The 25208-nt window shown below is 43.1% G+C and overlaps 2 protein-coding genes across 2 annotated transcripts in view; both read left to right on the top strand.

The window, feature by feature from the left end:
* Window positions 1-286: 286 nt before the first annotated feature.
* tlk2 (tousled-like kinase 2) lies at window positions 287-14023 on the top strand. The gene is made up of 21 exons (XM_053851210.1): window positions 287-923; window positions 1810-1892; window positions 3109-3186; window positions 3267-3336; window positions 3413-3456; window positions 3595-3693; window positions 5100-5201; window positions 5703-5795; window positions 5916-6026; window positions 6128-6264; window positions 6660-6812; window positions 6909-6975; window positions 7570-7667; window positions 7762-7843; window positions 8667-8758; window positions 8824-8913; window positions 8979-9148; window positions 10059-10197; window positions 10731-10842; window positions 11302-11409; window positions 12018-14023. The coding sequence occupies exons 2-21, from the start codon at window positions 1812-1814 to the stop codon at window positions 12189-12191; spliced, it is 2100 nt and encodes a 699-aa protein (XP_053707185.1). The 5' UTR covers window positions 287-923; window positions 1810-1811; the 3' UTR covers window positions 12192-14023.
* A 624-nt stretch (window positions 14024-14647) lies between these two features.
* Window positions 14648-25208, top strand: part of mrc2 (mannose receptor, C type 2) — a 29669-nt gene continuing 19108 nt past the window's right edge. The window contains exons 1-3 of the mRNA XM_053851209.1: window positions 14648-14844; window positions 22245-22634; window positions 24992-25165. Coding sequence (XP_053707184.1) covers window positions 14724-14844; window positions 22245-22634; window positions 24992-25165 — 685 coding nt within the window. The 5' untranslated portion in view covers window positions 14648-14723. The remainder of the gene's footprint in view (window positions 14845-22244; window positions 22635-24991; window positions 25166-25208) is intronic.

Here is a 25208-nt window from a genome sequence, read left to right on the forward strand (position 1 = left end):
CCAACCCAAGCTGTCCATGGTGCAGAAAAAAAAGGTTTACATTTTTCTTTTAAACATTCCATTTCTTCTTATCAGAGGCGCAATAATAAAAAGTTACACTTATCAACGTGTATATAATAATGTCGTTGATCAAAGAAATGATAAATCTGTCGGTTTTGTTCAACTATAAGGATGAATGAATTGAATTTTAATCTACAAGTAAGTGTTTTTTTAATGTCAGGATGGGCTCCTCTTCACTGCATTGTGCACAAGGGGGTGATTTGTCATTGGTCCAGACGAGATTTGGGGCAGGCGTGGACACACCGAAGGTGAACTACTTGAACAATCTCACGAGAAAATATGAGATTTTACTGATTATTGTTTACATTGCAAAAAAAAAACATGAAAACCGAACCGAATCGATCCGGATTTAACTGAAACGCCCGCAAGCAAGAGAACTTCCGAAACAGATTCTCCCGCGGCGGCGAGGAAGAAGATCGAGGCAACTTTGTTGGGACCGAAGACCCGAAATCCATCTCATCGCGGGGGAGAAAAGATAGAGGGGCAATTGACGGCAGCTTAAGGACATCATTTATACCTGCTGGAAAAAAAGGGGGAGCCTCGAGAGTCGCCATTGTGACTATTAGACAGAAAAATACTATGGTCCTCGTGTGGATGGATATGATGGGGATCCCCGCATAAGGAGAAGAAAGGCGGGTTTTGGGATACCCGGAGTCGTAGAGGCCTCTGAGGGAATCCTCCGCTCTCTACCACGACTTCAACCCCGCACGCTCTCGCGTTAGCTCCGGGACGACCACGACGCGAGGGCCGCGGCTGTGAATGCGGCCTAGCCTGGGAGGGTCTGTCGAACACCGGGGAAACAACGGCGACGTTTTCTGGACTTACCACAGGCCCCTGGAGGACCGCAAACACGCTGAAATACAGTAGGTGTACCACACAAAGCGACCATGATGGCATTGCTCTTGTTATATTTGAGCCTTCGTGGCGTTAACACCTGACAACACCGAGAAGGAGGATGCTTCTTTTTGTTCGGCACTCGCCCTAGACCAACCGTTTCATAAACGCACTATCAAATGGCAGCATTTCAGTGAGTCATGACGAAGAACTTGTTTTTTGTCTGCAATTCATGTGGTTTGTGGTTAACAATGTGAATAAATCGTAGTTAGCATCGCTAGCTAGCATCACCGTTAGCTCTGAATGCTAAAGCTATGGTGTACTTGTTGGATAATAGTCACCAAAAATGTAACGATATGAATTAAATAACATTTTAATAACCTTCCGGATTTAAACGTTTATAGGATGACCAGTTGTTTTGTTTAAGCCAAACGGTATATATATATATCTGTGATCATTTTTATTCTTGAATTCTAACGCGATATAATTATATATATATATATATATTTTTTTTTTTCCCCCCTCATCAAATAAGGATCACTTTAATGACATTAATGACCTTTTATGATTCCAGAACCATGGAACTTAGGCCTGTCATGGCAGGGCGTTATCACTTGATTTTCCAGACATTGGATGTACACATCTGGCTTAAATGAATTTTATGTGTATTTAGGCTTTCATTTACGAGTTTATTCTGTTTTTTAATTTGGTAACAATGACCATATTCCTGTAACATTATGTACGGATGATGAGTGGAAAAAGGGCTTATGGATGAGTCAGAATATTTTTGTCGCCCATATTGCAAAAAGACATCTGTGACTCATCACAACCTTTGAAAAAGAATAATTCGTCACTCCCACTGGAACATACCAGACCCAACAACACCTTTCTTAAGCTGTGCTCTTGTCTCCACAGCGATGATGGAAGAACTGCATAGCCTGGACCCCCGGCGACAGGAGCTGTTGGAGGCTCGTTTCACTGGGGTCGGTGTGGCAAAGGTTTGTGTTGCTGCCATCGACACATTGGAGTGATCCTGCTCCTTGTGTGCTCAAAGTTTATACAGTCATTGCGGTGTCTCAATTTTCCTCATGTTTCTGGCCTTATAACTGTCTTTGTCTGCGGTCAGGATTTTTTTTTTGTCTGGTGTGATATGGCGTCTCTCCCTAGCTCATGATCTAGTGGCTGCATATGCAAGTAGTGATGCCTGCCAAGAAGGCCACAGACGGGACAGGAGTGTTAGGGGGTGGGGGGGTTGCATGTGGGGAGTGAAGACAGAGGAGGAATGCAGAAATAGTTGATGACCAGGTGTGAGTGCAGGAAGCCTGTGGCCTCCCACCATTTTGCCTGCTACATTGATCATTGATGGAATTTTCTTTTTGCAGAAGTTGATCTAGCAGCAGACTGGGAGTCAATGCCAGGGGTGGGCTTCGTGCCAGCCATGTGCATTGCTGTGCCCGGAGCATGGCATGGCTTTTGCTGCAAAGAAAATGGCGGCTGGTACTTAGGCATCATGCCACCACCACCACCCTGTATGACAGGAGATGCTGTGCGTGTGATATGTGGTGGTGACAGCAGCATTGAGAGACGAAGAAGTGTCAACAAATGTCTGTGAAGAACTGTGGTGTGATAGTCAAATAGAACACATGCAAAGAACCTTATCTTCCTTTGACATTCAGCAACAACAGGGATGAGTTTTGAAAGATACTCATTTTAAATCTAACAATTCAGGACAGATTGACTTGATTCATAATGTGAATGACATTCAAGTAATAGAAAGCTCAAGAAGGAGCATTTTTGACAAACCTGAGAAGAAGTAAGAGGAGCAGAGATGAAGAGTAGGAAATAATGTCTGGCATTATCTAAAGATGACTGACAGAGGCAGGAGTATATCCCCTGCAGCATGCCTAATGTTCAGCCATTTTAGGAAGGTTCAGTGAGAGAGAGCTCTGGTGTGCTCTGAATTACAAAGTATCTCTCCCTGATTGGACAGTTGCTGCTGAATTCTGATTCATTTGACTGACAGCCGTCACCTAGGGAACCAGCATTAGACCTAAAGAGGTCTGGAGGAAAACTCATCATTGTGCCAAGTCCATTCCCTAAATTTCTGCTGTTATACAACTCACTCATTAAATGCTTTTAAAAGCAGCCGTGTACTCTAGTGAAGTGGATTGTAATCATCATTTGTTTATTTATTTATTTTTTGCTTATTGACAGGGATCGGGCCAGAATCAGAATGAATCATCAAACCAGAGTCTATGCAGTGTTGGCTCTCTCAGCGACAAAGAACTAGAGGTGAGTGTTTTCCCCGACAGACTCTTCATTTCGCCGTGTTATGAATGCGCTCCTATCCTTCTACTTCTTCCTTTACACAGACTCCTGAGAAGAAGGCGAATGACCAGAGAGCTAGAAAGCGGAAAGCAGAACACTTTGACAGCAGCCAAGGTGTGTTTGTTGTCTCCGGTGCCATCATATGTACAAAATGTATTCAAAACATGGTCTCACCTTGGGTCTTTTCCAGGCAAAGCTGGAACACGAGGGCATAAAATTAGTGACTATTTTGAGGTGAGTGGCAGGAAATTGTTGCTTGATGTTTTGGGCTTGTGGAAACGGAAGGCTTGCATCAGTGTGCAGCTAATAACTTTCACACTTTTTCTTTTTAACCGTTCTCAAAACTCTTTTCTTTGTCTTGCAACCTGTCAGTTTGCGGGAGGTAGCGGCCCTGGTACCAGCCCTGCTCGAGGGATTCCACCAGTGGTCCGCTCTTCCCCACAGCACTCTCTCTCCAACCCACCTGTCACGGTGAGCACATACGCTCCAACTTGTTCATTCTTACACACGTTTTGCCTTTTCCTTATTTGTTTTTAATTACAACTTTTGAAGCCATTGCTAAATAAATAAAATTGTGGACTGGGAATTCTCACAAAAAGAAGTTATTCAGCAGTGAACTTGAGAAGATTTTATTTATTCATTTTTCAAACTATCATGTCACTGATATATTGTGTTGTATGTGAGGGTAATGGTACAGTCTTTTCTTTAATATATTTTTAATAAGTTCTAAAATATAGATTTTTTTTTCTTTTCCTCATGTTTTGGATCATGTCGTTCAGAGTGGGAGAGTGGGTGCCAAAGCCAAACCAGTTTAGAACTAGAGCAGTAAAGTACGCTGAAGTCATGGGCTCTTTGAGAAGTGGCAAAAAATGAAAAGAGCACCATTGTCCTTGTGAAATACAAAGCCGTATAGAATATGTTCCTAATAACCAATATCAAGACACTATGATCATCATGGTAATTTAATAGCCAGTTATTATTTTTCTCTTTAATCTATGTGCCCTTTGAATAGCCTTTCAAGTCAGCTTTATTGTACTGTCTGAATGATTTCAATTCATTTCCAACATGGATACTGTCACAATTCTGTATGCGGCTGGCGAGATGAGGGTAAATATACATTTTGTTCTGCTAGTGGAGGTCAGGGTTCAGCTGTGGAAGCCAATTTGGAAGTCACAAAATCCATTTTTCTCTTCTATTTTCCACCAGTGAACCATTAATTATATAGCTGGGATAAATGGGCACATGGCAATGAATTTATTGCAACATCCAACTTTTATTTTTCAAACCAGTATTTATTTGACAGCAAATTGATTTCCTCCTGATAAAATAAAGATGAATCAGTCACTTCAATGTTCATTTTAATGACATTAATTGAATGATCCAAATGGTTGGTGGTGTTGGTGACGCTAACTGACCTCTTCCGTCACTAGTGAGGTTTCCTGACATGTTCCCCGAGAAGGGAAGCGGAATTAAATTTACAGTGAATTGTGATACAGTATAAGGCACCATCAAGTAATGAGCTAGAAATATTTTTTGGAGGTAAGAAAACAGAGTATTTGGTGATGTATGTAACATTTCGTCGATCTTGGAATTAGAATGTCAGACCGACACTATCTTGCCTGAAGTTTTGGAAAGCCCTCAGTAAACATAATCTTTTGCTGTCGCAGGATTCTTGTCTTTGAAAGGCACCAGAGTTTACCGTCAGAGTTAAGAGTGGGGTGCTTGTTTAGTACAAATGTAGCTTACTCTGGTCCTGAAAATTATGTTTGCAGTTTAACCAAATTTTCTACTTGTGTCCTTGCTTTCATCCTATCGATGCTGCTCGACCGAAGTCATTGTATATGATCAGAATCGAACGAATGTCTCTGTCTTCATAGGTCCAGCAGGGAAGCCCATCATCTGTCAGCTCAGCCAACACAGAGCACTCGACTTGTTCACTGAAGCCTGCAGCTATTCATATGCTCCATAAGGCCACGCAAGTACGTGATCACTTCACATTCGTATCTTTGGTTGTCTCTCTTGCTTGTTGGCTGTAGTGATCAACTTAGACATGGTTTTGCCTTAAACACAACTTTGATGCAGCTGATCCTTTGTTTTACTCATGTAACTGTGTTCATTAAATTTACTGACTCATTAAATAGAATTTAAAAGAACTTTTTTCTCCCTTTTTATTAAATGGGTTAAAAAGTTACTTAACAGAAATGTGTGGCGTGACTGGCCAGAGCCACAGATCGGTTTGATCATCTGCAAGTATGTGTAAATAAGTTAATCTCAAGTGACTTGTAATGAATTTCAATGCACATTTGTGTAAGTTAGCGCTCTAGTAAGCTCACCAGACTAGTTTGAAAGATGCATATGGCCCATTGAATGTAGCTGCTGTTGTTGCACAGTTGCCGGCGTCTCAGCTGTGATGGAATGACGTAATTGATTTACCATTAACTTGCACTGTTTTATTTTTATTTTTTTTGCTCACATTGTAGTCTGACCTTACAATAGAGAAACTAACAGCAATGGAGAACAACAAGAATTCTGACCTGGAGAAGAAGGAGGGCCGAATAGACGATTTGCTGCGGGTACTAAACTCATTACCTTCGTGCATGTCTCTTAATGTTGTGTGCTTGACTCCTAACCTTTGTGTGATACTTTTTTCTGCTCTTGGCTGTTCTCTTGCTCATTTGTTCTCTCTGCTCTAGGCGAATTGTGATCTGAGGCGACAGATTGATGAACAGCAGCGGATGCTGGAGCGGTACAAAGAACGGCTGAATAAGTGTGTGACCATGTCCAAGAAACTGCTAATTGAAAAGGTATGCTCCTCTGAAAAATGTCTGGCTTATTAGGAATGACTGATGGCTATTGGCAAGGAGAAAATTGGCCTTTGCTTTGACGTGATTTTCTCTGCTTTCAGTCCAAACAGGAGAAGATGGCTTGTAGAGACAAAAGTATGCAGGACAGACTCAGACTGGGCCACTTCACCACAGTGAGACATGGAGCATCTTTCACGGAGCAGTGGACAGACGGATACGCTTTCCAGAACTTGATCAAGTAAGGAACACTCTGCTACTAGTATATTGGTTATTTGGTCTGGTAAAATGAGTCACGGTTGCTAACTCTATAGAGAGTCAAGATAGAGGAACACAAAGCTTGAGAATCAGAGAATATCTGTACGTCTGTGTCTTCAGCAAAATAAAGTTTGCTTATTTATTAATTTTCTAGCAAAATAATCAGTATATGAGTAGAGTCAGAATACCAGCCATTGTCAGCACCTCTCTTCCTCAAAGAGCAACAACGTATTGAAGGAAAAGATCAGAAAAAAGTTCTTTCTTCATCTGTTGGTCTGTCCCCTAGTGTTTCTAGTTGCACATCAATTTCCTAAGTCAACTGTTGAACCAGACATACTTGCTAGTTAATGGATCTAAGCTGATGATTAACCTTTCCAGGCAACAAGAAAGAATCAACTCGCAGCGAGAGGATATCGAGCGACAAAGGAAGCTGCTGGCCAAACGAAAGCCGCCCTCCATGGCTCAGACGCCTCCCCCAAGTCTGGAGCAAAACAAACGGAAAAGCAAAGCCAACGGAGCTGAGAGTGAAGCGTACGCTTGGTTTGAATTTCTCGTTTAGATTTGAACTCTTTCAATTTGCCAGGATTTATTCTGATGATGCTGACTGTGACCTGTCTTTGACCTTAGGTTATCACAGGCAGAATATCATGAACAGGAAGAGATCTTCAAGCTGAGACTCTGTCATCTAAAGAAGGTAATGTGTAGTTAGGACACAGAAGTGCTGTCTGAGGTTAACATTTGGACAGACCGAAAAAAAACGTTACCACCAAAACCATGTGCTGGCTTGATCAGAAAATCAATTGGTTTTGGTCGCCGAAGCTGTTCCAATTATCAGAAGAGGGTCTACAAAATATAATTTCTTTTTAAAAAGGAAAATGAATTAAGTGTTCAACAAGAAAGGAATGAATATCTGATTTCTTGATGTTGATGATGGCAAAAACTGTCAATAGCATGAAGCCGATCAGCAGGTCTATTCCAACCTTTTCACCTGAATCGCTGCATTAGAATCAAGATGAGTTCATTCATTTGCTCAGTTTTATGTGGTGCTCCAATTCCAGCTAGCTATTCAACATTATTCATCATCATAAAAGTTTTGATTACATTACTTAATCTTGGCATTTGTACCTACTATCAGTATCATCAAAATATGAGTCATGATGGAAAAAACTGCTTTGCCATCTTAATGAACGATTTATGTTCTTGTGTTTATCTGTTCAACAGCAGCAGTGCAATAACATTGTGTAGCATGAGTAACTATGTAGCCTGTCTGATTTGTTTGCCTTGGCAGGAGGAGGCCGAGATCCAGGCAGAGCTGGAAAGGTTGGAGCGGGTTCGGAATCTGCACATCCGAGAGCTGAAAAGAATCCATAACGAGGATAATTCACAGTACAGTCCCGTTTTTTTTTATTCTGTATTTATCACATGTATTGATTTTTGGATGACTTGTCTCACTAGACTGCTCGTATGTCCTGATCTACAGGTTTAAAGATCACCCCACGCTAAATGACCGATATCTGCTACTCCATTTACTTGGACGAGGAGGGTTCAGTGAAGTTTATAAGGTGAGAGCTTTGGCTTGACATTGTGATACTACTACTGAGGCTAATTTACTTTTATGAAACCAGTGAACATGTTGATTTTTGTTCTTCATAAGTGGCTATAAATGCTGCTGCCGGAAATGTATTTATTTATTTATTCCCAGGGGCAATGCACTATGCAATGCTGCTGATGCTCAGATATACTTGGACTCTGTGCTGGGTACATACAAGAATAACTGATTCAAAGAACACAGATTAAACACAGTCAACCACTCCCAGTGCATCTCAATGTACAGTGTGATATCATAACCAAAAGGAGACTTAAAAAAGCAGGTGGATGGAAAATTTAAGTAAAAAAATTGCTTGGAAAGAAACGCCATGCAGTGAAAAGTTTGCTCATCGCTGCAGCACTTGGACATCCCTTTTCTAAGTCCAACACGAGAACCCTTCAGATTGTGTTTTTCATTTGAAGATGTGACTGAAGTATTTGAGGCTTTATGAAACGGCATCCTCGTTTTCACAAGCCTCTAGATGGCATTATCTGCTCTTAAATGTGTGATTTCATTTCATTGACGCCTTTAAAGACCAATGGTGATCTTGACATGTCACCATTTTGATACCCTGTATAAAAAGTAGCAAAATGGTGGAGCAGATGTTCGACTGTGTGTTTTATTGCCTTTCACTGTAGTCTGCACGTACAGTTCAAGTTGATGACTTTGCCAGAATCAGCAACTTGTTCTGCGGTCTGCTGCCATTACGATAAAACTGACAAATGGTCGCAGTCAGTCAATGTGAGGTCTTGCCAGATTGAAATTCTATCTGACCCCCGACAAAATGTCTCTTCCAGGCCTTTGACTTAACAGAGCAAAGATATGTGGCGGTCAAGATCCATCAATTAAACAAAAACTGGCGGGATGAGAAGAAGGAGAATTACCACAAGTAAGGAATGAGGTGTTGACTCAGTGTGGATGCTCAAATCCCAACTTATGGTGTGATCTTTTCAGACATGCCTGCAGAGAGTATAGAATCCACAAAGAGCTGGACCATCCGCGAATAGTTAAACTCTATGACTACTTCTCGCTCGACACTGACTCGTAAGTCTGCCACTCTGGAGTGCTACAGTTGTAAACCCGGTACTTAGGCTTTTGTTTTGGTCCAGGTTCTGTACGGTGCTGGAGTACTGCGAGGGCAACGACTTGGACTTCTACCTGAAGCAGCACAAGCTCATGTCGGAGAAGGAGGGTCGCTCCATCATCATGCAGATTGTCAACGCCCTCAAGTACCTCAACGAGATCAGACCACCCATCATTCACTATGACCTTAAACCTGGTGAGTTTATCAGTGTTCTCTGTCTAGGCATATTTGCATCAAGACAAAATATGCAAACTAGAAGTTGTTCAAGCTCTTGTTCCCTAATGGGGTCACTGGAGGACATCTCTACTAGATGGGGAAACTCAGGGCGCACATAAACAGCCATTCATGCACATATCAGGCTTGCTATTGTTTGTATTGAACATTTTTGATTTATTTATTTTAAAATACATGTTGCATTTTCTGCTGTGTTACACAAAAAACCTGCAAAGCTGTCCACATGATTTGTCATTTAGTGTTATGGAATCTGTCGTCTATGTGGTTTTAGCATGAGTTAAACAGGGTTGTTGGTTCATCTGCGTACGTCCAAATAGCAGAACTCAATTCTGGCAGGGTGCATTATAGTGCTGACTAATATGGGAATTCTGTTTTGATGTTGAAGGAAACCTGTCTCACATCTGCTTTCTCTCTTATTTGATGGTTGCGGTTGCTGACCCATGATATAGACTATTAAAGTGCTATCAGGTTGGTGAAGCAGATATTTTGGGTTGTCCGTGGGGGTAAAAGGAGAGAGAGAGAATACTTGTCTATTTTCTATTTGTCATCGTTTCTCGTACATGATTGAGCTGAGGAGGGAGTGATGAGAGTGGGGAAGCGACTCTACCATACTATAGATTTTAGGTCAGACCGTGCTGCTCTACATTCTGTTAGAGCAGGTCAGTTTGGACTGAAATGTTTCAGAAATCTCAGTTTGATCGCTTTTGCTGACCTTTTTTGGGACATGATTCAAGTTTCATTTGACTGTTGGTGCGATGAGCACATGCCTGCAGACAAACACTTACAAAGCCACTAGTGTAGTTTGAGTTTCATCTTCCTTTTACTTCACTGCCACCTAGCATTGAGCGAACGCTTTCCTCTACGTCTCCAGGGAACATCCTTCTAGTGAACGGAACGGCTTGTGGAGAGATTAAGATCACAGATTTTGGGCTGTCAAAAATCATGGATGATGACAGCTACAACTCGGTGGATGGGATGGAGCTGACATCGCAGGGAGCTGGGACCTACTGGTAAGATATGTCACATGCTAAGAATACCACTCATGGCTTTATTGGAAGTGTGAAGTAGATATTTTATTTGGGGAGTGACGAAAGCCCAGCAAGTATTTGATGCGTCACATTTTACTTACTCAGATCATATTAGACCATTTTGTTTGTATCATTTATGTTGAAAAGAACAGTTATTATTCTGTCTACTGGGATGTCGAAGAAGCACTTCCCACAGCGGGCAGTAAATGAGAAGAGGATGCAACCACGAAACAATGTCTTATTTCTTGCATGTGAAAATAAACAAGACCCATTTACTATGTTGCTTTTCACTAAAACAAAGTTGGTTTCAAAACAACAAATCTCATCAAATATGTTTTTACTCATTTGTGTTTTTATTTGTTGTTGTGATTCTCCCTATCTCATGTTGTCTTTGATCTAATCTGATCTGATCTTTCTCTACCATATCTGAAAATACATTTTTATTGTGAACCAGTTGTGTTTTTAAAGGGGCTATGTTAATTTTTTTAAGTATTGTTTTCCTTGTTTCACCTCAGGTACCTGCCCCCCGAGTGTTTTGTGGTTGGGAAAGAGCCCCCCAAAATCTCAAACAAGGTGGATGTGTGGTCTGTGGGAGTTATTTTCTACCAGTGTTTGTACGGTCGCAAGGTAGGAGCCATCAAATGTTTCCCTCATTTTCATAATGTTCAGTTTGATACCCAGTTCCATTGTAAATAGGAGCTAATGCTCAATGTGTCACCCGAATGCTGATTTGCTGTCAAGTGTAGAGAACTCTTCCGTAAATGGCTATGTAAATCAGGGACGTTTATTCACCAACAGCTGGCTGAGGGATGTCTTTTGCTGCAGTGCCCGAGTGTTGCTGCTGAGGTTGTTTACTTCAGATGTAAAGTGATGCAGCGAATGGGCTCACTGTAACATGTGGATAATTATGCCTTGTCATGAATATTTTAGTGCAGTGTGTCAGTGGTTACTGCTTTTCAAACATGAAGTGGAAAATGTTGGAGTGTAAAGAATGAAAAGTAGCAGTGAAAAGATTTTCACTTTTGTTAAGTCATGAGTCAAGAGACATGGTTGTTTTAGATCACCTGTGTTTTCATGCACTTCTAGCCCTTCGGCCATAACCAGTCACAGCAGGACATCCTGCAGGAGAACACCATTCTAAAGGCCACGGACGTGCAGTTTCCCCCAAAACCTGTTGTCACACCAGAAGCTAAGGTGAGGAAGTGTGTCTTCATCCATCCAAAAAGTGCTTGAGTTCTTTGCAGCAGGCTTGTTAGTAGCTTTTTTTTTTTTTACTTCCGTTCAATAAGTCAAGTTTAGTTAGTTCTGTTGCTGTAGGTCCAATCTTTAGGGCCTGTCCCTAAGGTCATCAGTTGTACCTCCGTGTGACATGACAATGAAGCTCCAAGAAGAGAGACTTCTGAGCTGCTCTCCGCTGGGCTCTGGTCTCAGTAGAGAGAAGTGGGCCGACTGATCATATAGTGGAAGGAAAGCTGCTGCTCTTATGGACAGTGAGTTCACACTTGCGCTTGAAATATGTGTGTTCTACCAGCTTTGTTCAAGTGTCAGTGGCGCTCTGCTGTGTAGATCTAGTGCCAATGTAGTACAGGCAGACCTTTTTGTTCAGAGGGTTGTGAAAGTGTTCATGAGGAAAATAATGGCCCAGGCTGCTCAGGAACTAAAATGAGTGAGGAGGTCTTGAGTTTTTAAAGGAAATGGAACTGAAGTCACCTACTTTTCTCATGGCATTTAATGTACGGTCATCTTTAACGGGTCTGTCAAATATGCGGTGTATTTTAACCTGTTCCTCTCACTGTCTCCAGGCATTCATAAGGCGCTGTCTTGTCTACCGGAAGGAGGACCGCATCGATGTGCACCAGCTGGCCAGCGACCCTTTCCTCATGCCACACATCCGCAAGTCGGTGGGCTCCTCAGGCAGCTCGAGCATGGCTGTGGCCTCCACATCTAGCTCCTCCAACAGCAGCGCCTCGAATTGAGACTCTCCAAAGACTTGACTGGCACGTATATAAAAGTGTGGGATGGAGTGGGGCACGGGGGGGTGATGCCACATATTCACCCCCCCCACCTCTGGAGAAAAAAGGCATCCCACCTTGCCATGAATTTGAAAGAATTTCGCCCAACGATGGCTCGAAGTGGAGGCGACGCCCTCTGGTGTCCACTCAGACTAGCCTGCTGCTCTGTCCACTCGGTGGCATCTGCGGTTCTGGGGGTCAAAGCCCTGGAGGCAGTTACGGTTTGGCACAGTGGTGACGCGGGGTTCTGTGTTTGGGATTGTTCAAAAACATAACACACAAACTGCAGTGCGACACTGCTTTCGCTTGGCTCGGATAGACTGACGGCCTCTTCCAGACACACAAACGCATGCACGAGCCATTCCAATGGTGGAGAGCCCGACACCCCCTTCCCTGCTCTAACATTCAGTTTCTTTCCCAAACCAGCGGGGCCTGTTTATTGCATCCAATCCTCCTATCTGTAAGCGGCAGCTCCACTTAAATCATACACCTAGACTGTGTGTAATGGGGAGAAAACCCCCATCCACTTCCTCCTACGCCCCCTCCCGCTCTCCCTCCCTGCTTTTCTCCGTCAAACTCCTGTGACCAAAGCTTTTAACTTCCAGCTGATGGCGCTGTTCCACCTTTTTTTTTCTTCTAAAGAACGCTTTTGCAGTTAGTTGACGTGGAGTGGAAGCAGATTAGGAACCCTTTTACTTTTTTAGACGGTAAAAAAAACCTCCCTTTTAACAAGTTTTACAAAGAAAGCTGTTTTTTTTTTTTTTTTCAAGTTGCCTTTAATTGAAATTGTTACTGCTTTTATTGCCCCTCCTCCCCCGCACACCTTCCCTTGACCCACCAACAAACACACATATTTATTTAGGTATGTTTGAATTTATTTTTGGCCAATGACATGCGAGGGACTGGTTCACGAAAACTGTTCGGGGGGGGGGAAGAGTTGGGCCTTAGCAGGAAGTTGCAGAAACCATTAAATACTATTGGTTCCAATGTGTCCTGGTCTCCTCTGTTACTCTTTAGAGTTGCATCATGAGTGGGAACTTGGATCATCATAAGCTCCTTCTAGTCTTCAGAAATGTGTTGTTTTTCCAGCAAGTGAAACTCATTCAACCCTAGTTTTTCAGGCCTATGTCCACACAAATAAAGGTGAGGCTAGTCAAGTGAAAGCAGGTCCCTGAACCTCTAAAATACTCCTCAGTGAAGCTGCTTTTCCCATCAAAACATTTGGTCAGAATGGTGTGTCCAACACGTGTGAAACAACATACGTGTGATACTAATAACTGCATTCTAATGCCCTTTGTCCTATATTTAATGTGATGATTGTTCTCGTCTGCTTTTTTTCCATGTGTCCTTCGATTGGCTCTGTTTCACTGGCAGTTGTTCACTTGCATCAGATTTCTGGGAAACGCACCGTCATTTAGCGAGAGCAGAGTTGGAGTGGAAAGTAGATCGGCTCTGTCTGAGGTTATTATTCCACTGCTGTAAACGCCACCACTGGAGATGCGCTCCAGAAGGTGGATGGATCTGAGTGGCGATGCTGTTGCCACTGTGTTAGTATGGGTTTTTTTATCCTTAATTCATATTTTGTGTTGAAGATCCCAAGTTAAACCAGCAAATGTCTGAGATGAGATGACCTGAAGTCCGGAACTGATAAACAACATGAGGTGGTACGCTGGTCTGGAGTCCATATGGACTATGGCCAAAGTTCATTCTTGCACATACCATCGAAATCAAAGGGGATCACCTTCCTTTGATTCACTATTTGGTCTGAAGAAGTCGGATCAATGCCTGGGTGCGATTATACAGTCCCCTGTTACTGTCTGTGAGATCAGCAGCAGAGCAACTAAAGATGTGTTTGTGTGTTATCTCTGTGTAATTGCTGCACACCCCCTACGGTCTACACTGTTTGTGCGTACATGAGATTTCTGTTCATGTAACAATCGTATAAGTTATGAATACGCAAAATATGAATGACCCCATTTAAGTTATGAAGAATATGTTTGAGTTTTGAATAAGTGATACACTCGCATTTGACAGTTAGTTGACCTTAACCTGTATCAATTTAGACAAAGTAAGAAATATGTCACACAAAGTTGTAGGCTAGAATTGAAAAAGTGTTTTTTTGTTTGTTTTATTTAAAGTGTGTTCTACATTAGGACATGGCATGTGTCTAACAACAACGACATTCTGTGGCCGTTTACATTGCCAAGAGTGAAGATTCTTGGCATTGCAGTATCTACCATAAGAGTCGCACTATTTCATGTTCATATTTATATATATATATATATATATATATATATCGGGGACCATATATATGGTCCTTGTTTATCTCGCAGCGACCCGTGTAGGCCCACGCTCCTGAGTTTGCCCACCTTCCAAACACTAGTGGCGTTGACGCGGCTTCATTCATTCTACGCAGTGACCGAAGCAGACGCAGCGCCAGTGGCTCCGCGGCTCCGCTCCCTGGTTCTCCGTCTGTGCGAATGAGAAGCTGCGAGCATGGAGGACACGCGAAGAGACAAGAAACCCACGGGACTGCGGACCAAGCGACTTTTTGCTTTTTACCGATGCACTTTCTATTTATTCCTCTTGAGTCTGGAACTGAAGAGCGGCGTGACCGGTGAGCCAACTTCTCTCGCTGTAAAGTCGCGTTTTCATATTTCACCCTGAAAAGAAGCGGAGAAGTGCGAGACGTTTTCGTGGCTTCGCTATATGCCACGAACCAAAAAGTCCAGGCGGTGAGTGGAACCAGATGTGCAGGAGCGATCGTGGGAGGAGGAGAAGAAAATGCTGAGTCGCGACACTTTTGTACGTGACAAGAAGTTGATTTTCACTTCGTTTTCGTTGTGTTTTGGCGGCGGGCGCGTGTTTTTAGGCTCAATCCTTGTGGCACCCCGCGGCCAGATGTGACCTTCCATCCGGTTACAGGCTGCAATTCACATCCGCAGCCGTCAACAGCGACCCGCGCAGGCACAGACATGGCGAGAATAATCGTTGTCTGATTCACTTTAATGCCAGGAGTTGCGTCACTGCTGGTGCGTCGATCAGCTCCAGCTGAATTAGGTCAAACCGTATTGACGAGGACGAGTATCGAACCGTCACTCAGCATCAGTTCTTGACTGTCTTTGTTGTCGCCACAAGAGGAGCCAAGCTCCAACATACTTTCACTGGTGGCTGTAAAAGTACCGGGCGCTTTTATCCTACTGCGTTGTAATGACTGTAACTACTGCGAGGTTTACTGCCGGTTCCGCTGGTTCCAGCTCCATCACCACTGCATGTACCTTTAACTCCAGCGCCTCAGTGTTTGTGTTAGTCTAACAACAACGACATTCTGTGACCAAAACTTGCCGTTTACATTGCCATTCGGATAATCTGCAGCACCATAAGAGTCACACTATTTCACATTTCATTTTCATATATTTATATATATATATATATATATATATATATATATATATATATATATATATTTTTTTTTTTGTAGGGTTGTCCTCCGGTCCTTGTTTATCTTGCAGCGACCCGTGTGTGGCCCACGCTCCTGAGTTTGACCACCTTCCAAACACCGTGTTTGTTACTTTCACCGACTAGAGCATTTATGGCAAGAGTTATCAAAATGAAACTCACACTGCAGACATAACTTGAATTACAGTGTATTTACTGCAACTAAATCTGTTTTAATAAGTCGACTGCTACTGCGATGACTGCGACCGCAACTTCAGTGTTTACTGCAGCTTTTTAACAACTGGCTTTAGGCAGTAATGAAAAGTAGCACTGCCTCAGTACTTCCAGGATTATTGCGACAATAGTGCAGCTTTGCCACTCCTATGCGTTTTACTACTGTACAATACTGCTATATAACTACTATATATTTTTTTAAATAAAATCCGCAGGTTGTCCATCATTTTGTACCTGACATCTCCGCATGGCCCGTTCTGGAACGCAGGCACAGTGTAGGTCAGCTTGTGGAACATGTCCTAACTGTTGCGGGATGATGACGTCACTGTACAGCAACAGCTACTATCGAGTTTTTAAAAACATTTTGGGAAACTAGGGTGGAAGGATTTGGTGCCAAACGTATATACGCAAAGGGCGATGTCTGATGTGCTGTTTTCAGAATGATTTCAGAATTGTTTGGTGTGACCAATACTGTAAGAGGGATGCATTTTACCCTGGTAAATGAATACAAGTACAGTGGTACCTCGGTTCTCGACCACAATCGGTTCCAGACGACCTTTTGAGAAGTGATTTGTTCGAAATCTGAATCGCTTTTTCCCATTACAATGAATGGAAAAAGAAAGAATGCATTCCAAGCCTTAAAATAGTCTTTTGTAGGAGTGAATGTAGAGTGTCTGCTGCAGGTGGCTGTTCCTCTATGTGTGTGGCCACTGCATGTGGGAGGGGTTGCCGAGTGAGTGACGTCTCTCCAGAAGTGAAGAGGTGCCCGGTGCGTGTCCAGCTCTGAATGTGCGCTTCTGTGCAGTTTGGCTGTGACAAAGTCATAAACCAAGTCACGCTCTGTCCCAGACTCGCCTCATCCCTGTCCCAGCTCCAGCCCACAACAGGACATCAAACCCTGGAGTGAGCGCTCCAGCACCTCCCCTGTGACACTCTACCACGGTCCAGTGCGGAGACAGGAAAGGTTTTACACCTCAATATGAAGAAGAAACAGTCAGTAAATGTAGCTAACAGGACACGTCTGCATACAGAGGCTGCGTTATACACAATAACAAAGCGCGTCGTGGGTCAGCCGATCACTCCGCGCACGTTATGTTTTTTCCGGCTTTTTCCGGAGGCGTTTGAGTTCTGGATTTGTGTTCAAAATCCTAAGCAAAAAAAATCTCAAAATTTTTGTTCGAACTCCGATTTGTTTGAAGTCCGAGACGTTCGAAAACCACGGTACCACTATATCTTCACAGGTGCATAATAGTCTGCTGAGGTGTCGATTCTGGTTTTGGTGAGATGAAAACAATAACCCAGACATATCAGCCAATCATGATGCAGTGGTTGGCAAACCAGGAAGTGAAATAGACATGTACTTTGCAGTCTACTTTATGACAAATATCGTATTTTGTGGATATAAAGGCGTGTGGTATAAAGTAGCATTTCAAGTTTTTCCAAGTTCCTGTTTTTGATAACACAGTGGCAGGATGTGATGACATCATCCCACGGCAGGTAGGACGCATTCAATGTCTTCAGTAAAGGCTAGAATTTGGCGTCATTTTAGGATTTACAGAATCCAACCCAGAGATCACAGACTCACCGAACAGTCAGCCGCTCACTGCTGAGAGCGGAGAACATATCTTTTTCGCTTTGCCAAAAGATGTAGCCAGCTAGGGTTTTCAGACAGGGCATCCCAACGTGGGGAGGTTCCATGTTATCCCATGAATAACAACCCTCTTCCATGCCGATTCGACCAATAAAATGCGAGTGTCACACTCTTGAGATACTGATAATAGCAAGATTTTACACAAAAATTAAAATGACAACCCAGATAGCCATAGATAGATAATAGATAAACCATAGAGGAGCCATATTCTATGAAGAATCAGAGTAACATCCTTTTCAGGAAAACTAACCTGATGGCACTAAAATAAGGGCACTATAATGATCGGAAATTCGGGACGTCCTCCTGAAAAAACAAGGCTTCCAATTTCTAGGTTTAGACGCCCTGAGCGATGATTTAAAGTCGAGTCGTGGCCCCAAGACTCGGGATGGAATCATGAGCTAGTTAAAGATTCCCACTTCTACTACAAACATTTGTGTACCACGTCTTCTACGACACATCAAAACTGTATGTATAGTCTTTTGAACAACAGTACAACTGTAGGTATCAGTGGTGGTAGGTGCAGAAATCATATAACATCATAGCTCAAATTAATCTGCCCTTGAATCATACTTACAAATCTGTACTGTGATAAAAATAATTAAATAAATAAATAAATAAAATCAGTTCAACTGCGCCAAGTGAGCGTGGGAGGTTTGGAAAGTTTGGACACTCTCTGCTTTCTAAATTTGATATTCGCCCTCACACTGACTGCGGCTGCAAAATGCAAATATAAGCTCCTCTCTGAAAAAGTCCCCCTGCTCCCTCTTTCTCCCTGGTGCCGCTCAGATGAGGTCAAGTCTCTCCACAGTTTAGGTTGACTCCGAGTCCAGTGCGCCATAAAACACCAGAGAAACAAACAAAGCACGCATGAGCTTCACATCCCGTCTGCCGCTCTGTCTCACTGACCCGTGGCCATGACTGCAGACCTCGGAATCAGGAAGACACACAAAAAGAATCGCAATTCTTGAACTGGATTTGGTGCTGGGTTGGTAGAAGACAGTCCAGCCGAGCCACCAAAAGGCAGTGTGCCCACTGAGCGTCCAGCCGCGGGAGATGATCACAAGCGCCACACGTACGAATTAGGGCTGTGTATTGATGCAGGAGTGACGATACGATATATCACGATATATTATGATACTATCCAAGCCCGGCAGCCTTTTAGCTAGGATTTTGAAACAAGCGTCCAAAGTCCCGCCCCCAGCACATAACCCCGCCCCCAGCCTATTCCCCTCCCGAAACGCCGACTGACTTGCTTTGTAGAAAAGAAGCTGTAAACATCTAATTGTACAAAATACGTTTTTATAAAAACAAGTATTCTCTGCAAAATTGCAAGACAGAAGCACCATTTTCATGTTTTGTTATTTTTTTGTGCATTATACGGTGCTAAAGGGGAAGGGAAGGGGGAACTTCATCTTGAACTCAAAAACACAAGCAAGTATTATATTGGTATCGTGGACTTGAAATATCGATATTGTGTTGCAGGGTCAAGTATCACAGTATTTGAGTGAATGGGTATTTTCTTACGTCCCTAATGCGAAAGAAATGATCATTTTTATTATTTGTGTTGTTTCTACCACATGTATTTCACCGATCTAATGCTGTCATTACTGCGTTTGGGAAAATATTCCACTGTGATGAAATGAAAGTCAAGGTATTTATTCACAGCTGTATATTTGTCCAACAGTCTGTCCACATCAAGCTGCGGTATCAGCTTCTACTTTAGACCAAATGTACCGTACATACTAAACACCTGAACGCAGTGCAGCTCGGGATAGACACTACACCTGGGCCACCTCTACCTGCTCTGTTGGAGGGGATGAAGTGTTCCTCGGTCAGAGTGGAGGTGTTATGTCTCATCCAAGTTCTGCCCTGTGGTTGCCTTCTAAGGCAGAGGTGGATGCAAGATAAGGGATGCTTACCTTAATCACTCCAGATACCTGGATATTGTTATAATACGATAAGACGATGGGTTTAATGAAAAGTTTTGTGCTTCATTCGTTTTTCTTTAACTTTATTTACTCTTTATTCTTTCATAAAGAAGTTTATGCTCAACAACAAGGGGGAAGAACAGCTTCTGTCAGTAAAACTTTGGGGCTAAATTGTTTCACTTTTCTCCAACCAGGAGTGACGTGATGCGACTCAAATACGGTCTTGCAGACTTCATCTTCCCAGAAAGAATTGTTGCCTCCAAAAGTCGATTAACATTCGATATTGTTCAGCGTTTGGAGTCTCTTCTTCTTTTTGGTACATATGTAATAAATACTTTTTAGATCAACAAATACAGATTTTCCTTCATGTAACTGCAGCAATTCTTCACCAAACACTGTGAAACTTCGACTGCAAACTCGGTCTTGACCTGAAATCATGTGTATTATCATTCGACTGGTTCCGCATGACCATGGCGAGGAGGTGGATGTTTTGGGAATATCTGCCTATGCTGGCCAATGTTTCTGGTTGTTCTTGGCTTCCCTACTTTCTCTCTCTCTCCCTGACTCTTTCTACTTCTTCAACAAGCGTCTTCAGTGTTTGGAGAGGAGAAAAAAAAAGTTGACGGAGAGTGAGATCACAGCTGGAGAGCTGTTGTGGCTTAGTTTTCACACAGCTCAATGGCTTTACGTTAATCTGGAATTCAGCCCTCTCTCTCTTCTCTCTTCTCTCTCTCTCTCTCAGATTACCATGAAGTTTTTTTTCCTTTTTTTTCTTTTACATCAAACATCCCAGACGCCTCCAGAGGGGAATTAAAAGTCACTTCTAAATTCGCTCCTTACTGTCTTGAACGTTACCCTCGTGTTATGTAACTCTGCGACAGATCATGGAGCAAATGTCAGACTCATATTCCTAGTTCTGCCAACAATAATGTGAGAATATGATGCAACACATAACTTATAATATAAGGGAGAAGTTTCAATACGTACGTGAACAATAAACTGTTGCTATTACGTCCATCATGGATCTCTTTTTAGTACAGATAGAGCAGCTGGAAATAATTCCTTCGAATGAATCATGTTGTTGGTTACCTTGTATTTGGACCACATACTCCCACCCACATTTGAAGGGCTGGACAGAAGGAACGATGAAAGGTCACCTTAACCCTTTAAGTGCCATAACTTCAAAATTGTGACAAGCCAATATGCAAATATGGAGCCTGGTGTTGGTGTGACTTCAAAGTTGTTGAGGATCATTGGTGCCTGTAACCCCTAACCTTTGACCCTAATGCAACAAGCTTCACCTCTGGATCTTCGCTTCAGTTATTCCCGTGTACCATTCACCAGGATCACCGGTGTGACCCATGACTTTAAGGCGATCGCCCCACTTTATTTGTACAACAAACTCTTTAGTGGCGTTCTGCAGGGGAAACCCTGGACCAGAACTCTGTTTTACCTCCGTGCTGCAACACAATAAGGTTGGCCAGAAACTGCAATAGTTCTCAAGAGGATTTGTGATGATGCAACCTTTCACATGTCCTGCAACTGCTACTTGAATGGAAAGTAACTGTTGTAGGCTCCGGGATCTTGGACTCTAAATTGATACTGTGCCGCCAGGGATCTTCGTTTGATTGTGAGAAACAGGGTTCATCACAAATGGGTTGGGATGAAACGAAGGAGCGGATTTTCCTCTGTTTTCACAGTAAACACGACGTCCAGATGCATGCTGACCCAGTCTTTCTGTGAACTGACCAAAAAAAGCTGCCTGTGAGAGACTCGACCACAGGGCGCAAGACAATGGGGCGTCGCCGCCTGCCCCCGAGATTACAGGGTTTTTATGGAGCTCTGGATGAGCCTCTATTGTCCCTCCGTCTGGACAAGCAGCAGAGTTGGAGCTGGAAGGCAGCAGCCGAGGGACTTGTGCTGACTCTCTCCTACCTTCCCCACATCCCGGCCTCTCACAGTAGCATGCCGAGCCGGAATGCCAAAGGTCTCACTTTCCCCTGTGTGTGTGTGTGTGTGTGTGTCAGATCTGACCACATCTGAGGAATCAGGATTTTATTCCTTATGACCTTGTTTTTCATCCACACTTTGTCTTTGCTTCAGCCGTCTCGAAATCCTTCCAAAGAGAACTACGCCACAGACTGGGTTTCATGACAAGGGAGACGTTGCTGTTTATTTCACACTCAGCAGTCAAAAGTGTGCACCGAACTTTTGTTTATCTTTAAACTGTTGTTGTTTTCCCAGAGCTATCATGCAATTCGTCTCCCATCATGTTGTCAGGGGAAAGACAAACTGTTCCTGTTGTTAACCAAACACGGAGAATCAATTAAAATCACAGGAAAAGATGGAGGATACTGTTTCACAACATATTATCACGCTGCTTCAAATCGTCTTAAACTAGACAGAGACAAGGGTTAAACTTCAAGCGAGGTAGAGGGAGGGTCGAATTCCTCAGAACTGTAACACGGTAAAATAATTTATTTGGGTGAGCATGTGGTTTGCCTTTTTTTTTTTTTTTTAACCAGGATTCAGTGGAATGAATAGGAGTGTCAATACATACATGGAAATGTAGACAAGATTCAATATTTTTGTCCTCATTTATTTCCAAATGATGCCATTCCTATGACTCCACGGGTAATGCAGAAGTGGACTATATATTTTTTATTTCTCTAATTTCACTCAGCATAAAACAAGTGAGTTGGAACAAGCCTTGATCCAACTGTAGTAGCATCTCTTGACTATCTATTCACTCCCCTTCCTGCACAGAACCCACAGACTCGGACGACTTCGCCTTCCTCCAAGAAGCCACCCAGAGCTGCCTGGGGGTGTTGGACGGCTCCCTCGCCCTGTCCACTGACTGTGCTGCCGCCAGTCAGCGGTGGAAATGGGTGACCCGGGGTCGCTTGTTCAACCTGGGCTCTTCGCTGTGCCTGGGAATAACCGTGGGAAACGCCACCAGCAGATCGGAGAAACTGGGCGTGTACACCTGTGACCACGAGCCTCCCAGAGTCCGCTGGACATGGAACTGTGGCCAGCTGCTGGAAACGTTCAACAGCAACCTTCCGCCTGCGTTTTTCGACCCGTCAAAACCAGCAGCCTTGTCCAAGTGGAAGATGCACGGCGGAGTCCAGGACCCTTGCACCAAGACATATCAGCGTAAGACTCTTTATAAAGAATTGCTATCAGTTTTAGCATTGAATTATGATCAATATATCCACAGCAAAAGGAAATTAATTTCCTTTTTCCAGTGAAATGGATTGACTGCTTTTGAGTGGCTGCAGACTCTAGCTTCCTTTTGTACGGTAGGGTTTCATTGTACCCTTCACCAGCACACTCTCACCACCAAAGCACCAAATAGTGACATTGATGTCAGCCTTCGGGGTTCAGTGTTGATCCATTACATAGTTTCTTCTTCAGTTTTCAGTTGTTTTTGCCGATATGTTGTGAGCATTTTTTCCGCAATTACAGCGCAGCCTTGTCGACTCCTCCCTCGAAGGTAGACGGGTTTAAATTCTGGTGAGAAATCTGAAAAATGACTGGTAACAGTGTTGTGTGCGTTGGATTTTCCCACCAGCGGGTAGAGATAGATACACGTGATTTGAACTGACTTGTCAGGCAGGGTGCATGTCCTTGGTACTGTCATGGTGGCTCAGGAGAACAGACCCAAACACTAAGGTTGTTGCTGGTGTACAGAGGACTCTAACCACGAGGATACATTTAATAAGGTTTAATACACAGACAATACAGAAAAACTAGGCATGAACAGGAAACTATCGACGTTGCCACCAAAACATGGAGCAAGGGAAAACATGTAACGGAAAATAGGCGAATTCCAGTAAAGCAGGGGTGGCCAACCAGTCAGAGGCTAAGAGCCACATAGTTTTACTTTGTTGCTGAAAAGAGTCACATCCTACAAATATGTAAGGACAATGAATAACAGGTGAAACACGTGCCATACGTTTAGTTTAGGGAATGACAAAGACAGTGCAGTAAAACCTATGTAATGGGGACAACCAAAACGCACTTGGATAAATTCACAGGCGTCAGAAAAGACTCACACGGACAATCGAACAGTGATCAAATACACTAGGAGCAAAGTCTCGAGAGTCTTTACCGGTGGACGTGAAGTAACCATCTGGCAACACAGACTGGAACAGGTGTAGAAATCAGCGGAGCTTGACTAATGAATAAGTTCCAGCTGCGCTGCTGTGAAGGTGGTCACAAAACAGGTGGTCGCCACTACTTTCATCACTGAAGCCGCTCATTTTACCCGGCCGCCGGCCCCAACATTACTGTTGTGAATTTTGTTGTGAGCATCAAAAGCACAAATTCTCTATGGCCACAATTTAAGCCAAAATTTGCCTGAGAATCTGCTTTCTTCAGTCCTTTTTATGATCCAATGTGAAGTCGATCACGGCAGGAAAAAGATGCTTGTGACATTAGTCAGCAGAGGAGCAGCATCAGTCAGTGGTGGGGCTTCATAAAATCATCTTTTTTCATATTTTACATGTCTGCCCTACTTTCCACTTGATGGTTCGGGTGACTGCAAATCAGGCCGCTTTACGCTTCCCACACTTCAACAATGCCATGTTTACGCCATCAAATGTGCGTCGCAATTGATTCCTTCTTAAGATTCATCGTAACTGCTGACATGATGCTTGTCACATTTAGGATTCTGATCTTGTTGTGTTAAGAAAATAAGGCTGAAATATGGATGACTCCACTCTTAAGAACTGTGGGGAACATTTGTTTTGATAAGTGACGAGTCAGGAATTTAATCCCTTCAAAGGATTATAAAGATTAGATTAGATATTCTGCGAAGTATCTGGTGTTCTGCTGAGCACAGAGCAGCTTTTTCTCAACACGTTTAATCTCCAGTACATTTCTGTGCAAAGAAGAAAGAAATAAAACACATTTTATTTTTCACATTTAGAAGAGCTTATTATGCAAATACTTTATATATGTAGGGGAATGTTTCACTGCCGGATTTTTGTCAGGAAATCTGACAAACTCAGCATTGCAGTACTAGTGTTTGCCATCGATTATTTACACTTATCCACAGTTGGGACGCGATGGCATTCTCAGCTGTAAACTTCAATTCCTCCTTGGACGTACCCAGAATGCCCCACCAGTGAGCGTCCAGCAGGCATCCACACTAGATGCTCCCTCTTTGCCTCCCCCTCATGGCCGACCTCACCTACTCTCTCATGGATGTACAGCAAAAAAACATGTTTTATTCTGAAAACTAGATTATAAATCTAGCCATATTTGGACCATTGAGAGGTTATGGGTTGCTTAATGTTACGCAAATGATGCTCAATATTTACTGCTATATTTTGTGAAGAAATATTTTCTTAAAAGAATGTATTTTTTTCAAGTTGCTTGATCTGGGGAGGAGTTTCAGGGGGTCGCTGGCCATGGGTCAGAGCCAGCACAGCAGAGCGGAAGTGCCCACGGAGAGTAAAGCATCCAAGCCAATGTCCAGCTTGCTGATATGATTTTGTGCTCTGCAGAGATCTTCACCATTCAGGGAAACTCCCACGGTCGTCCCTGCTACTTTCCCTTCCTGTACGATGGCCAGTGGTTCCACAACTGCACCAGCTTTGGACGAGAGGATGGGCACATCTGGTGTGCCACCAGCTACGACTATGGCAAAGATGAGCTCTGGGGCTTCTGTCCTGTAAAGAGTGGGTCTCTATTGATGATTTTCTTTTACCACACGTGTCTGGT

The sequence above is a fragment of the Synchiropus splendidus genome, chromosome 19 (assembly GCF_027744825.2).
Source record: "Synchiropus splendidus isolate RoL2022-P1 chromosome 19, RoL_Sspl_1.0, whole genome shotgun sequence".
NCBI lineage: Eukaryota > Metazoa > Chordata > Actinopteri > Syngnathiformes > Callionymidae > Synchiropus > Synchiropus splendidus.